Genomic DNA, 14,587 nt, shown 5'->3' with positions numbered 1-14,587 from the left:
CACACGCAGCACCCATCTCAATACCATTCCTGTATTCTGGTATGTTTCGGTCCAGATCACACTAAGATATTAAAAAGCTAAAAATACAGGAATTGGTTTGATGTATAGACTTTATCTACATGAGTTATGTTTTACTTTCCACTTCCTGTCTTTATCTGTTTTCCTGCCCTTTTTCTGTGTACACCTGTGTTTCATTTGTTTATCTGTGTATTTAAGTCTGTTTCCTTTACTTTTCATTGGTTCGTCTGTATTTTAGTTTGATATCAGCTCATCATTAAAGCTTGCTTTTGTTGTTTTAACTGCCTGCCTCTGTCTCTGCCAGAGAAACAACTAACCAAAAACACGAACCATGACAAAAAACACATATTTTCTAACAATTCAACTAGCAAATACCTAAAAATCCAAAAAATAGAACATAAACTAATAAATGCAAAAAGTGGGTAGACTATATGGAGTAGCTGTACTGCCCATGGTGAGAGGTGAGAGTAGTGAATACTGTAAACACTGCACCAATTCTTCTTCTTCTCTTCTTCTTTCTTGAACTAAAACTGTATCTTTTTACCTTCATAACCTTTAGCTCCAACATAGCCAGAGTCCCCCCTGGATCCTGGCTTGTCTGGTTTCCCATCTGGTCCTTGGGGTCCGCGGAGTCCTGGCGGTCCAGTTTGACCATGGTCACCTGAGGAAATGAAACAGCATTGATTGATTGATTGACCGCATTGTTACTGTGCATCATTTTATCGAGAGCGCCGCAGGTTTCTTAGATGGCCTAACTTGTGCCTCATTGATGCAGAAGATTAATCACTAACCTGGAGATCCTTGGAAGCCTTTCAGACCGGCTGTGCCAGGATCACCTGGTTGGCTGTTTGGGTCACCGCCCTCTCCCTTCTCTCCTTTGGACCCTGATTCCCCAGCCGGTCCAATGATATCTAGACCTGATAAACAAACAAACAGGAACATCCATCTTTATATAACAGATGAACTGAGACATGGAAGAATTCAGAAATATATCTTGAGTGACTTTAGCAATTTTAGAAGTTTACTCACTACTGTAAAGCCCGTGGAGGTATGGTTTCAAATCTTACATATTTATCTAACACTAAATATTCAATTCAAACTAGATAAGCTACAATCAAAGAAAAAAAAAAATTACCCCATGTATTTATAATTTCTGAAGAGTTTAACACTGAAACCCCCCCAGCTCATCTGGCTGCAGACGTGCTAATGTTAGCTGCAGCTACTGCGGAGGAGTTGTTTCAGTGCACTGATGTAATTTTAGACAGGTAAAAATTTTTGTTAAACTGTGAAATATCCTGGCTTCATAACATATCTTTGTCACAAGTGTTTAATAACCACATTTGAGGGATCACTGCAAAAAATGTGTGTTTATTGACTGATATATGGTCTAGAGTTGAGGTTGCAGATTGCAACTGAACTGAACACCTCTCGTCTCACCCTCCCCTACAGTGGCTGCATAGAGCATATCAATGTTGATTTTAGTTTGTTCTTTCAGGGCTACTGTAGGAAAATGATGCAACACGGCGGACTCTATGAAAGAGGACCTGCTGCCTCTGTAGATATAAAAGGCTCACTCTAAGGTACCAAAAACACAGCAATTTTTAGTTTAACGTGATTAGAAACTCATGAAAACAAAATTCTGAATAATACTTTCCATTTCTGCCAGTACTCAATCCCATTTTTGCCCCTAAATCCCTCTAAATCCCACACACTGGACCTTTAAACTACTTTCTGGCTCAGCATTCATGATATATGATATTGTGATGTTGTTTATATGAGTTCTTGAAACGTTGTGACATACCTGGTTTTCCCTGGAAACCCTTTTGTCCCTTCAGTCCATGTAGTCCGTAAAGACCCTTCAGGCCAGGGTAACCTGCACATATTTGCATAGATTAGAAGGAGGAATACGGTGGACAACAAAGTATGTAGTTTAAAGGAAAAGAAAGACAGGGCACAGGTCTGATCGAGTTACCTTTGTTTCCTCTGAAACCAGGGAAGCCTGGAAGTCCTTCTTTACCGGGAATTCCTGGAAAGCCTTTTTGACCTTGGTTACCAGGAGTTCCCTTCTGCCCTTCTGTGCCTGCAGAAAACAGATATGTTGTTCTTAAAATTGTGTACAAGTCAGCTTCAGAGCAGGGGTAATGCTGCTCTACATATGGAGGTTAATGAGTGTCTCCTACCTGTGTTTCCTGGTATTCCTGGATCACCTGACACTCCAGTTCTCCCTTCGATACCATCAAAACCAGGTGTACCCCTCTCCCCAGGGTTTCCAATCAATCCTTTCTGGCCTGTTAATGGTCCATAAACATATCATATCAGTCAAGAATGAGCCTTTGAAAGAGGAGCAGTTAAAAAAGCTGCATGAGCTACAGTTTGTACCTGGGTCTCCGTCAAAACCATGCTCTCCTCTCAATCCAGGAACTCCTGGAAGGTCTATACGAGGGCCTTTCTCACCTGTGATTGTATTCAAACGTTATCATCACCTTATATATTTTCATCACTATCACTTTATGATTACCATCTAGTGTGTGAAGTTAAAATTTGAGGTTGTACCTTCGATGCCCTTTCTTCCTATGTCTCCTGACGCACCATACGCACCGGGGCTTCCTTTAAGTCCCTGAAAGGTAACAAATGAACAACTTACAAACATATCAAACGTTTGCATGGAATGTTGCAATGAAAGGAATTTAATGAACATTTATTTGTAGCTACAAAACAACAGTAAAATGAAACAAATTATGACATAGTGACAGAGTGAGTGCAATAATTGATATTAGTTGACTTGAAGGGGCTCTTCAGCACTTCACTATAGCACTTTCATAATGTAGAGGGGCACGCGAAGAGGCAGATTACAAGAGGAAGGCTACATTTTCCATATAGCAACTAAATAAAAACATTTATTAGACCTTCACTCCTTTCAAACTGACAAGTTTTCAATAAAGGCTCTTTTTAAGGTAAAGTCTATGTGTGGGAAACACTGCCGTAAAAATGGAACAACAACCATAGAGAGCTGAGGGAAACTGAAGAGTTGGCTAATAATTCTCTGGGAGTTCATCGTTACAAATGACCAGTATGGCTCTGCTCACCTTTTTGCCAGTCATTCCATCAAAACCAGTTATTCCTCGATTTCCAGTTAGGCCTGGCATTCCTTTCAACCCTGGCAGCCCCTGTGCACCTGGATCTCCTTGGACACCTTTCTCATTGCTGGGGTCTCCAGGAAGACCATGATATCCCCCGGAGCCTGGCACACCAGGTAAACCCTTAGAACCTGTGTAAAAGGAAGGATGTGAGGAAGTGAAGCGAAGGAAGGACGGAGGAGGTAAGAAGGAAAGAGTGACTGATATCAGATTGTGGCTGCACACCTCTTTGCCCGGTGAAACCTTGAGTTCCTTCGTTTCCATGGTCTCCCTTGGCTCCCTTCATGTCAACCATTAACTGGGCTGGGATGTGAGTCTTATCCCCAGGTGGCCCTCTCAAACCACGATCACCTGGCAGACAATCATGGTTGTGAGAGAGATGGTAAGTTATGTGGTCAAATGTATGTGGTATTCTCAACAAAACACCACCCACACACCATAGACTCATTTAATAACAGAATACTCTCACCTTTTGCCCCTCTATTACCCGTCACTCCTTTTGGGCCAACTTGGCCGATGACTCCGGGTTCTCCTATAAACCCACCGAAGCCCTTCACGCCTACATCACCCCTCATCCCATCAAAGCCTTCCATGCCGGTAGACCCTTTGTATCCTGTGAAAGAGAGGGATCATAAGGAGACACTGAATACAAACATTTCTCACCAAAATGCTTGAACGAAGTACAAATTATGACTTGGTGACACTGCCTGACTTTCAAAGTCATCAGGTCGCTGCACTGTCCACACTACAGAACTATCTGTCATGTAATCGGAAATCTTTAAGTCCTTCTGGTTTGCACACTACATGACATGACTTTTTCCACCAGGAGGAATCCCCAACAAGTCTGCAATGGCTTATGTGGGACAGAATTGATTTCTTCTAAAATGGATGCCTGCAAGAAACAAGCGGTCCAAGTTCTTTGTGGGCTACAATCCTGTAGTTTGACTCTATGCACTCTTTATTCTTTAAGGAGTAGATTTTCAAAGTAAATATCTGAGGAACAAACCTTTCATTCCTGAAAGTCCTGGCCGCCCATCGGCACCAGGCAGTCCTGGGTCACCTGATTGGCCATACTCTCCGGGGGCACCATCAGCACCAAATGTCCCTGGGACGCCTTTTAATCCTATTGGACCCGGAGGGCCTTGGTCTCCTTCACTTCCCCTCTCTCCAGTCAAACCTGGTGAGCAGGATGATGTACCAGAAGGACAATGTCAGACATGAAAGTGAACATTTCTGAGATTGTGTCCATGTGTATGTTTGTCTCACCTGGCTGTCCAGTAACACCAGGTGGCCCAGGTGGACCTGCTCTCCCAGGATCACCAGGGTAGCCATATTTGCCTGCTGGCCCAGGTCTACCTTCCTCCCCCTGCAGGCCTGAAGGGCCCCTATCACCCTTTATGCCTATCATGCCAGGCATGCCAGGCATTCCTGGAAGAACAGGTGAATAAGAACATAAGATAATAGCTCTAAACTCCTTTATTCTTTCAAATGATCCCACTAATGCTGCAAGTAAAGGAACAAGGCAAAGCAAGATTAAGTGCGGGTAGGGTAAATGGACTGAAGTTAAGACATGGCTAACCTGGATAGCCTGGTTCTCCTGGTTCACCACTATGGCCTTTTTTTCCTCGAAACCCAGGCAGCCCCGGATCACCGGGGGATCCTGGAGATGCTCCCAGGATCTCTCCATGAACACCCTTTTCACCTTGTGACCCGTGCCGGCCGGACACACCAGGAAATCCAGGGACCCCTGATGAACCTTTCCTGCCAGGAGATCCCAAGTCTCCACGAGGTCCGGCAAAACCTGTATTGGAAAACCAATAATTTTAACAAGAGATATCGATATCTGTTCGTCCAATCATAACTGGACTAATCCTAATCCTATCCTCATATCACAGAAGCAATTCCTAAACTCGTGGCTGTGTCCTATCTCACACCTTGAATGTTATCTTAAGAAAAGCTAACAAGACCTGTAAACTCAGTTCTTTAACCTTAGAATGTACACAAGACACTACACACCGTCTCACTTCACTTGTCTCACTACACCAGCTAGCTTGCTGTAATGGACAAAAAGACAGGTGTTTTAGCTTCTATGAGTCAGAGGCATTAATCTTGTCAGCGGATATACCCGGATATATAGAAAATTTAACTTACAGGCTAACATCAATGTTAGCTTCTCCAGTTGGCTAACAACAATGACAGCCTCTTCAACAGGCTAACATTGGTATTAGCTTCTCGAACAAGCTAACAACAGTGGTGGCTTCTTAATCAGACTGACATCGATGCTAGCTTCTCCTAAAGGGCTAACAAAAGTGTTAGCTTTTCCAACAAGCCTCACCTGGTGGTCCTGGGTGGCCTCCTATGCCTTGTTCTCCTGCTTCGCCTTTCTCTCCAGGTTCTCCAAGTGGACCATGTACTCCTTTTTGGCCTGGAAAACCTGTTAGTTCACAAAGTATAAACAACACATCAAAAATGGTTCAAAGCAGGTATCCTGCAATTAACATTCAGCACTAGTATCCTGTTATGTTACCTGGAACGCCTTCTAACCCAGTGGGTCCTGGAGCGCCAGGCAGCCCTGGAGGTCCAGGAATAGGATCGCAAGAACCTAAGAAGAAAAGAATACAGTGTTAAGGACAACATGGTGATTGTATGTAAAGGACGTGCAAATGACTATTTAAGTGATTTTTGTCTGCTGCCCAGCGTGGATTGTGTTTCAGAACATAAGTTTATCATTACATTAGCTGCTATCTCAGTTCACTAAATCTCAATTTGTTAACAATTATAAAATTATCATGCACACAAGTCAAATAAACCCGAGGCAAAGCACAAAAGAGTTGTTAGGTGGGGAGCAATCGGTGAAGACGTTTTTTTATACCAGCTACCTGTTACATCCACCTGTTCTCCATCTCCTCTTGGACTACAGCCGCCTTTCAGTTTCAAATGAGAGAGAATCAAAGAGAGAGGCATTCGGAACAAGAGTTATTCAAAAGCACAAGCATTATGTCAAACAAGCTTCGCAGCAGCTGGTTTGAAGGATGCAGCCTGTGCATCAAGTAGACAATACCAGACGAAGACAGAAAAATAAATGAAACAGGAACATATACTTGTCATGCTTTTTCTCCTTTTTTTAATCACAAGCCATTAATGTTCATTCCTGTTTCACTGCTTTGCATCAAAATACAAAAGAGAGTTTTTCAAGAGAGGTGAAGTAAAATTAAATACTTAGTAGAGTGAAAACAGGTCAAATCGCTGCAAAGAGATAAGGCCTTGAAGGAGAAATATGCAACAACATTTTGAGAATAATAAAGGGTAGAAGGGGGCAGTCAGTTGCCTCTCACCTGGGCTGCCAGGTGTTCCTGGAACTCCCTCATAACCTGTGATGCCGTCATCACCAGGCAAACCACGTTGGCCTTTGATGCCTGTAAGGTCTTCGCCTGGTTCTCCCGCTTGCCCGGCTACACCGGGTCGACCAGGCAGACCTGGGAAACCTTTGTCTCCACGTAGTCTGCTGGGAGCTTCTCCCTGTTGACATCAACCAGCAAAATCATTACACTTAGATGAAACCCTAATGCACATATTAAAAGTCTAGTGTGTATTATTTAATGTTGATTAACAGAAATAAAATATAATATTCATAATTATGTTTTCATGTGTTTAATCACCTGACACTAAGAGACAATGATTCAGAGGCATTAATTGTAAGTGGAGAATTTATACTCATGGACCGGTAAATTTAAAGCTAACAGGCTAACGTCAGTGTTAGCTTCTCAAACCGGCTTATAGCAGTGTTAGCCTCTTCAACAGGCTGACATTGATGCTAGCTTCTCCAACAGGCTAACACCGTTGTTAGCTTCTCTCATGAATATTATATTTTATTTCTGCTAATAGACACTAATAGTCTACTAGCAGAAATAAAATATAATATTCATAATTATGTTTTCATTTGTGTAGAATCACCTGAAACTAAGAATCAGTGTAATTTCATTACATAAGAATGAGCGCTTTATATTATCAGAGGGAGCACAGGGTCCGCCATGTTTCAACAGTAGCCCAGAACGAAAAAAACAAAACAAACACTGACTCTAGCAAAGGCCTTTCAAGTCTTTTGCATTTTTAGCGACCACTGTTGGGAAGGGTTTAGGTGAGGGGTGTTCAGTTGGTTGCAGTCTACAACCTCACTGCTAAATGCCACTAAACCCTATACACCGGACCTTTACGTCACCGAAATAAATAGTGTATGATAAGTATGAAGAATGATGAAACTGTCATTATGGAGATGACTGGTCGACTCACTGGAAGACCTTGGCGCCCGGGGAAACCAGGCAAACCGTCTTGGCCTGGAGTACCCGGTACTCCCAGCAGGCCATTTGGCCCAGGAACCCCATGGTCTCCAGAATATCCTGTAGTGGTGCATCGACAATGACAAGATATCATCCATCAACACACACATACAACCAAACACATACACACACACACAGCAGCAGTCATTGTCTGTTTTGTGGGCCTTCTTGTACCCATGGTGCTGCTGTGAAATGAGATGAGATAACATGTGCACCTTTCTGTGTGGCCACAGTCTCTGCCCCTTTTTGACCTTTTGGGCCTGGCACACCACTGAGTCCAGCAGGTCCCTGTGAGACAACAGAAAACAGTCTGAGGAACCAGAAAAAAAGGAAAACAGCTTTAAGGAAAGACTGAATGACGATGGTATGACTTGATTAGGCTTACAGGGAACCCGTCTTCTCCATGGGGACCTGGGTCTCCTACGTCACCCTCCTGACCAAACTCTCCGGTCATCCCAGCGTCACCAGGTTCACCAGCAGGACCAGGTGGCCCCGGGAGAGAGTTTGCAACGGAGCATTCACATTCCCCATGATCTCCTGAATGGGGACACCATTGCACTCACAGGTCAGCGACATACTTCAGAAAACTGTATCTTTCTGTCAACAATCTTCGTTAGCATGAACAGTATGACTACAGCACCTTTCACTCCTTTATAGCCTGCATTGCCGGGCCTGCCTCTCCCACCGGGGGCCCCCTTGAAGTACTCAGCCCCTAGAGACATAAAGAAATACAGTAAAGGTACAGACATTTAAAGGTGTCATCTGTAAGAAATGGTCGGAATTCAAAGGTAGCTCCAAAACTAAAGGGGGCAGTATAACTGCTAACTGCTGTACGATGTACAGTTGTATATTTCTGTTTAGTAAGAAAAATTGGTGTAAACTCACATGTTCCTTTGGGTCCTGGAGGGCCCCTGCCTCCTGGGCGACCACTGGCGCCTGGGGGTCCTGCACTGACAGCAGGGTGTCCTGGATCCCCTTGCTGGCCCTTCTGTCCCGCCTCCCCCTTAAATCCAAATGGCCCGAATAATTGCCACACTGACAGACACAAAGGCAAATTAAAGAGAGAGTTTTTAATATTTGGCGAAAACTCTTCTCTGCTGAGTTTATCAAAGGTTTCGCTTATCTTGGAGAGTTTGAGTTTACACACTTTGTTGCTGTGTGTCATAAGCTGGCCGTCCCGGGGGTCCGGGGATGCCTTGGTCTCCAACTGGGCCCCTCTCGCCTTCTGGACCCTGTTCACCAGGAGGACCAGTAGGACCACCTTATCGAGTCAAAGCATAATTAAAAAACAATGACTTCATAGATAGATAACTTTATTAATCCCAGAGGGGAAATTATGTTATCAAAGCAGCGGGTACATTCAAGTACAAATACAATCAAAATACAAGGGCAAATATAGAAACAATGAAGTACTATATACAATAAAATGCTTAAGTAGCTATAAAATAAAATGCTGAGGTAAATAAAATAAAATGCTGAGGTATCGAGGATCGAGGATAATCAAGTCTGTTGTAGCTTTGTAACACTTTATACATGAAGGGTTATGAAGAGTTTCTAACTGTTGTATCCTCATCTGAATATACTGTAATAATAATAATAGTGGTTGTTCTGCTTATTTAATGAGAAACACTATTATTCATCAGATTCACATCCTATCTCGAGAACCTGACCTTTTGCTTTAACAAAAGGTCTTTTAAAGTTCAGTGAAGTCAGTAATTTCTCCACACAGTTTCACTTCACGTCAGCACCACTTTTGGCAGATCACATGCTGTTAACACTTGTGAGGCAGCGGGGTCATCGACAAACTGGCAGATTATCTGACTGGGATTATTCAGTGTACCTGTTGAAGACCAAGGCCAACTGGTGCCTGATGAAATCAGCAGTCCTGCGTCACCTCTGACTCCCTGAAACACAAACCTAATGTCAGTCTTGAGTGTAAAGATCAGATGAGACTGGATGAGATCACATGCTGGATGTGCACACACTGTACGTCTTGAAAATGACTGTGACACATATCCTCCTGTTGTAATCTGTGCTGATGAAGGTTCTCAGTCATCCAGGTCAGTGCAGAGTTCACGTAGTTGTAATCTGTATGTCTCTCATCATATCTTGTGTTCATTTTGATTGTTAATCTTGTTTCTTTCTCTGACACTGACAGGGTTTCAATAAGATTTTGAAAATCAGAGCATATTGTGAGCATTTTTGGTCGAATTTTCATACCAGAACTACTGACTGTATAAAACTGTGTGTTGAACAGGTCACTCAGGTTTTGCTATAGTGACTGTAAACCAGTTTGAAATGAGCCAGTCAGCTGTAATTTGACTCTGAGCCTCCACTGTGGCTGCCAGCCTCTCACCAGAGACACTACTTTTCTGGCTTGACACGAAACTTTTGACTTGTAGGTATGGAGAGGACACAAATGAGAGCTACAACAACCTATAAACACCAGGTCATTATACCAAACGCTGAAGTAGCCTCAAAGCATATGAACCACGGACTGTTTTTATGGCTGTACTGTTTCATCTAATGGAAATATTCTACATGTCTTGTACATAACTTTATCCCCATTTTCACAAAAGACAGACTGATATTTACTATTTCTGGAAACTTTGGGATCTTCTCTATAATTTAATTTAATTAAGATTTGAAGAATATTTGAGGGAACAACATTAGTTTGTGCTGACGAGCCTAACAGTGAATCAAGTCTAAACTTCAACCACAAAGGTGATTAATTAAAACCTCTTCAGCTCCTGATATTCCTCTTAAGGTTTTAAACATTTTTGTGAAATCGAAAACAAAATGATTTTTCTCACAGTTTTAAAGAATTACATATTTTGTAATTGCTTGTTACAATAGTCAACAGTTGGAGTGAAATATTCAAACCCCACATGCTGTGTTGCAACCTTAACATGCAACAGAAATACTGTCAATGTCTTGTGCATTGTTTTACATACATTTCATTTGATAATAGCAGTGATATTAAAAATATATTCTGTTAATAATACACATGTGATAGCATCGTGTGAATAATCCAGTGCAGATTTCAGATTTATCTGTTTGCCTTTTCAATATAAAATAAATGTAATTGTTCTTTTTGTACACTTTTGTACAGTTATTGTTATAAACTCTCTCCTCCTTCCTACACATGTATTTTGATTGTTCTTTATTTGCCAAAAATGAGAAAAAAGACACAGTGAACAGAGTTAAAAAGGAATTTGACTGATAGCATTTTCTTTTTTTCAAATGTTCTCTAAATATCATGATATCATTATCATATTATTGACAGTACCTGTTGTGGCTGGTTCAGGTGGAGCTAAATTGAACTAGTTTCATCTTCAATCTACAACATGGCATCATAATTTAGGCTTAATATGTACAGTAACTACTAACTATAGCTGGGCATTAAAAGTAGTGGAGTAATATATACAATAAAGGACAATATTTCTTTTTAAGCTGTTGAGGAGCAGACCAGAAAAGTAACAAGGAATGCTACGTAATAACTGTGCATTAATGATAACCTACCTGTAGATGTGAGTGAATGTATAATTGTCAGTCAGATAGATAGAGGTTTAGATGCATTATCAGTGATGATCATCATAATGATCGACGATCAACCGCAAACTCACCTTAAGACCGTCTCTGCCTTTTGGACCTGGATCACCCGCATCCCCCTGAAAAAGCCATCACCATAAAGTTATAAAAGGACATTTAATTTGACAACCAGCAATGATACAACATCTTTTACACAAACGTACCCTCTCTCCAGGACTCCCATCTAGACCAGATTCACCCTAGAACAGCATAAAAAACAAACTGTTTATATACATACATTAATATAAAGTGAACATGTGTTTAGAGGCCAGTTTGTGGATGAAATGTGTACAAATGTGTCTGTGCTCACCCGAGGTCCATGAAATCCCATTATACCAGTTTCTCCTTTGTTGTCAGCCTGAAAACAGTGAACAAAAGAATTTGATGTTGTGTCAAACATATTCATGTGTAGAAAATGTGTATGATCGTTATGAGTGATCACGAACCCGATCTCCTATTTCTCCTATTTCTCCTTTCGGTCCTCTTGGTCCAGGAGGCCCCTAAAATAATAAAAGAAGAGGATATTATTACATGCGTACATGTGTAATAACTCTCCTAGTAATGTTTCATATTTCAGAGACCATCTCTGAATGTAATTTAATTTCAGTTTAATGAATAGAGATTAACATATTCTGCTGATGTACAGACCGACGGTCCGTAGGGGGGCAGCGTATGCGGATGAGTTGAGTTTCCTGGAGGCCCTGGTGGTCCGATGTCCCCCTGTGGTTTAAGAAGGAAGTGCAACAAGAGTCAGACAGCTCGGGGAGAAAGAAATCTGTATCAAGTACACAGATCCTTTACTGAAATAAAAGTACCGGAAACACGGTTTTAAAATATTCCATTACATGCAAACTTCTGCAGTCATCCAGCTCAAGTAAAATACAGAAGTATGAGTAGCAAAGTAAAGGAAAAGTACTCAGAAAAGATTGACACTGAAATTGAACAGCAACGGACACTTATTGTGACAGTCGAACACAGTATACAGTATATGCATACACGTAAATATGTGTAATTTACTTTCACTTGTACTTTTTATACTTAAGTACATGTTATATCAGATACTTTAAGACTGTTCATATGGGTGATTTTCACTTTTACCAAAGTATATTTCAACATGATATCTTTACTTTTACTCAAGAATGACTTCTGGGTACTTTGAACAACACTGTTGTTTACTAGGGGTCAACCCATTATTAAATCTAATATTCAGCATTGTTAGATAACTGGAATCAGTATTTTTTTCTTTAATTCAATGCCTGCAAAATAAATACATTTGAAAATGCCCTGATGCAGAACTACTCGTAGTAACATACAAGTACCTTAGAATAGTAGTAAAGTTCTTGAGTAAATGTACTTTAACTACATTCCATCACTGATTATCATTTATTATACTACTAGATTGTTAATACTGATGCTGGACTGTGTGGTCACGTTAGTCTACCAGTGCCCAAACTAGGGGTCGACTCAAAGGGTCACAAGATAAATCTGAGGGGGTGAGAAGCTTCAAAACAGAGTTCGGCTACACAGATTTGTTTTGTATTTTTAGACACTTCCCTGTTCTTTGATTTCATTGTGTAATGTTAGATAAAGTTATCTCTTTAAACCGTTATTTTGTCAGAGTGAAATTGTGAAAATCTGCTAACATCTGTGACAATGGGCCCAACTACACTCTGTTTTTATATAATTTCTCACAAGCCCAACTGGTTGGAAAACCACTGATACAATCTTAAAGAATGCATTTAATCTTTGAATGTATATTTTTATGAAATCTGAAGTCTTAACAGTAACTAGTAACTATAGCAATCGGACAGTTGAGTAGCGAGTACAAATTTTTCCTCGAAACTGTAGTGGAGCAGAGGTAGGATTCTTAGAAATACTCAAGTAAAGTACTAGTATCTCAAAACATTTACTCAGGTGCAGTACTTGAGTAAATGTATGTAGTCTGATTCCCCCACTGCAAATCATTGTGTGGGAAAGTACTGATGAACAGATGAACAAACTGAAGTGGATCAGATGAGTTGTGACCTGAGTGAATTCAGTATTTTCCCACACATTAACAGCAAACTACTCTGTTTTCATAGCATTTGCCTCCCAGCAACGACCTGACTAATGTATGTTAACATGCATTTGACAAACACGGTGACTCACTTGTTCTCCTCTGAGTCCTTTTAGCACTTTGGTCATGGTGCCCTGCCCAGGAAAACAAACACTATGAAGCTGCATTCATAAATTCACATTCCTGTTCGATGACATTTCATGCAGCATTTAAACAGTCATATATCAAATTTCTATAATATTAAATTAAGTATATTTTATCGTTGCATTACCTTTGGTCCCCGGGGACCTGGAGGACCTGTGGGACCCTAGAAGAAGACACAAACGTTTGCATTATAATAGACTTCACAAGCTAATATTAAAACTGCACACTCACATACACACACTTACCTTTGGCCCTTGGATGCCTATGTTACCCTGCCATCCGGGATTCCCTGGAGGCCCCTGACAGAAATTAAGAGAAATTAGATGAGAAAGATGGCAACAAAAGAAAACTGAATAACGACATATAACACATAAATGTGCCTTACAAATACTCCGTTGATCCCTGGGGTGCCTGGATCTCCCTGTCGAGAGATGGTCAAAAATGAATGTGACGTTACAGAAATAAATGTATTTTGTTGAAGCCAGCAGTTCTTCAGAACAGAAGTTATGTTTGTTGTTTACTCGTCTTCCTCACCCTGAAACGCTCCATGTACACACTCAGCTCCAGAGAGTCTCCCTTGGCTCCCTTCAGGCCGGGTTGTCCCTGAGAGGTCACAACAAAAAAAACACAGACGATAACGGTCACTTAAAGGAAATCAAACTCTGGATTTTTCAAGTCTCTATCCACACAGGATTGGAGTTACACCTACAGGAAAACCAGGTTTGCCATTGTAGCCATGTTGCCCCGGTGACCCTGAATCACCATGTGTCCCGTTACAGCCGTCAGCACCTGGCTTCCCCCTGGGCCCGGCTTGTCCTGGGTGACCCTGCAGAGTCAATCACGACAGTCAGAACACATTACAGTCAGACTCAGCACAATGTACAGTGAGTTTCTTTTATATTGATCCAGAATGATGGAGGGACTTACAGGAATGCCATCATTTCCAGAAAACCCAGGTACGCCGGTCATTCCCTGTGGAGCCACAAGAATCACACATTAAACAAGAGGACACACGAGACTGCTGTGATTTTTATCATAAAGACAAAAAAAGAGACGAGTATCTTACCACACTTCCTTTAGGACCAATGATACCACCACGGCCATGGTCACCCTTCTCCCCCTTTGGCCCTTGGATACCTGGATCACCTGCTCTCCCTGGAGGTCCATGAGGGCCCTGAGGACCAAGAGGCCCGGGAAGACCCTGAGATTGGAGAGGTAGAAAAAAATGAGTTGATCAACTTCAAGTCAAAGGTGCTAAACGCCAAATAAAGTCCCAAACCCAGCACATTGGCTTCGGTTTTGAG

General features: G+C 41.6%; 1 protein-coding gene across 2 annotated transcripts in view; it reads right to left on the bottom strand.

The window, feature by feature from the left end:
- col4a2 (collagen, type IV, alpha 2) overlaps positions 1-14,587 on the bottom strand; it is a 62,718-nt gene that overhangs the window by 6,060 nt on the left and 42,071 nt on the right. Inside the window, exons 5-41 of one of the 2 annotated variants that reach the window (XM_084361914.1) lie at positions 14,350-14,484; positions 14,211-14,255; positions 13,993-14,109; positions 13,818-13,886; positions 13,669-13,704; positions 13,529-13,582; positions 13,411-13,446; positions 13,232-13,273; positions 11,732-11,803; positions 11,530-11,583; positions 11,394-11,441; positions 11,248-11,283; positions 11,119-11,163; positions 9,333-9,396; positions 8,640-8,753; positions 8,378-8,527; positions 8,133-8,204; positions 7,878-8,029; positions 7,708-7,780; positions 7,446-7,552; positions 6,491-6,674; positions 6,035-6,079; positions 5,683-5,757; positions 5,491-5,589; positions 4,735-4,956; positions 4,422-4,583; positions 4,162-4,332; positions 3,625-3,768; positions 3,381-3,506; positions 3,105-3,286; positions 2,572-2,635; positions 2,398-2,472; positions 2,199-2,306; positions 1,991-2,098; positions 1,820-1,891; positions 810-935; positions 563-679 (exon numbers count right to left, since the gene is read on the bottom strand). In XM_084361914.1, coding sequence (XP_084218040.1) covers positions 563-679; positions 810-935; positions 1,820-1,891; positions 1,991-2,098; positions 2,199-2,306; positions 2,398-2,472; positions 2,572-2,635; positions 3,105-3,286; positions 3,381-3,506; positions 3,625-3,768; positions 4,162-4,332; positions 4,422-4,583; positions 4,735-4,956; positions 5,491-5,589; positions 5,683-5,757; positions 6,035-6,079; positions 6,491-6,674; positions 7,446-7,552; positions 7,708-7,780; positions 7,878-8,029; positions 8,133-8,204; positions 8,378-8,527; positions 8,640-8,753; positions 9,333-9,396; positions 11,119-11,163; positions 11,248-11,283; positions 11,394-11,441; positions 11,530-11,583; positions 11,732-11,803; positions 13,232-13,273; positions 13,411-13,446; positions 13,529-13,582; positions 13,669-13,704; positions 13,818-13,886; positions 13,993-14,109; positions 14,211-14,255; positions 14,350-14,484 — 3,601 coding nt within the window. The remainder of the gene's footprint in view (positions 1-562; positions 680-809; positions 936-1,819; positions 1,892-1,990; positions 2,099-2,198; positions 2,307-2,397; positions 2,473-2,571; positions 2,636-3,104; positions 3,287-3,380; positions 3,507-3,624; positions 3,769-4,161; positions 4,333-4,421; positions 4,584-4,734; positions 4,957-5,490; positions 5,590-5,682; positions 5,758-6,034; positions 6,080-6,490; positions 6,675-7,445; positions 7,553-7,707; positions 7,781-7,877; positions 8,030-8,132; positions 8,205-8,377; positions 8,528-8,639; positions 8,754-9,332; positions 9,397-11,118; positions 11,164-11,247; positions 11,284-11,393; positions 11,442-11,529; positions 11,584-11,731; positions 11,804-13,231; positions 13,274-13,410; positions 13,447-13,528; positions 13,583-13,668; positions 13,705-13,817; positions 13,887-13,992; positions 14,110-14,210; positions 14,256-14,349; positions 14,485-14,587) is intronic. The other variant, XM_084361915.1, reaches the window with a different exon arrangement.

This window comes from Pagrus pagrus (assembly GCF_965226575.1).
Source record: "Pagrus pagrus genome assembly, chromosome: 9".
Lineage (NCBI taxonomy): Eukaryota > Metazoa > Chordata > Actinopteri > Spariformes > Sparidae > Pagrus > Pagrus pagrus.
Note: the sequence above shows the minus strand (reverse complement) of the source record. Positions and strands in the feature narration are given on the sequence as shown.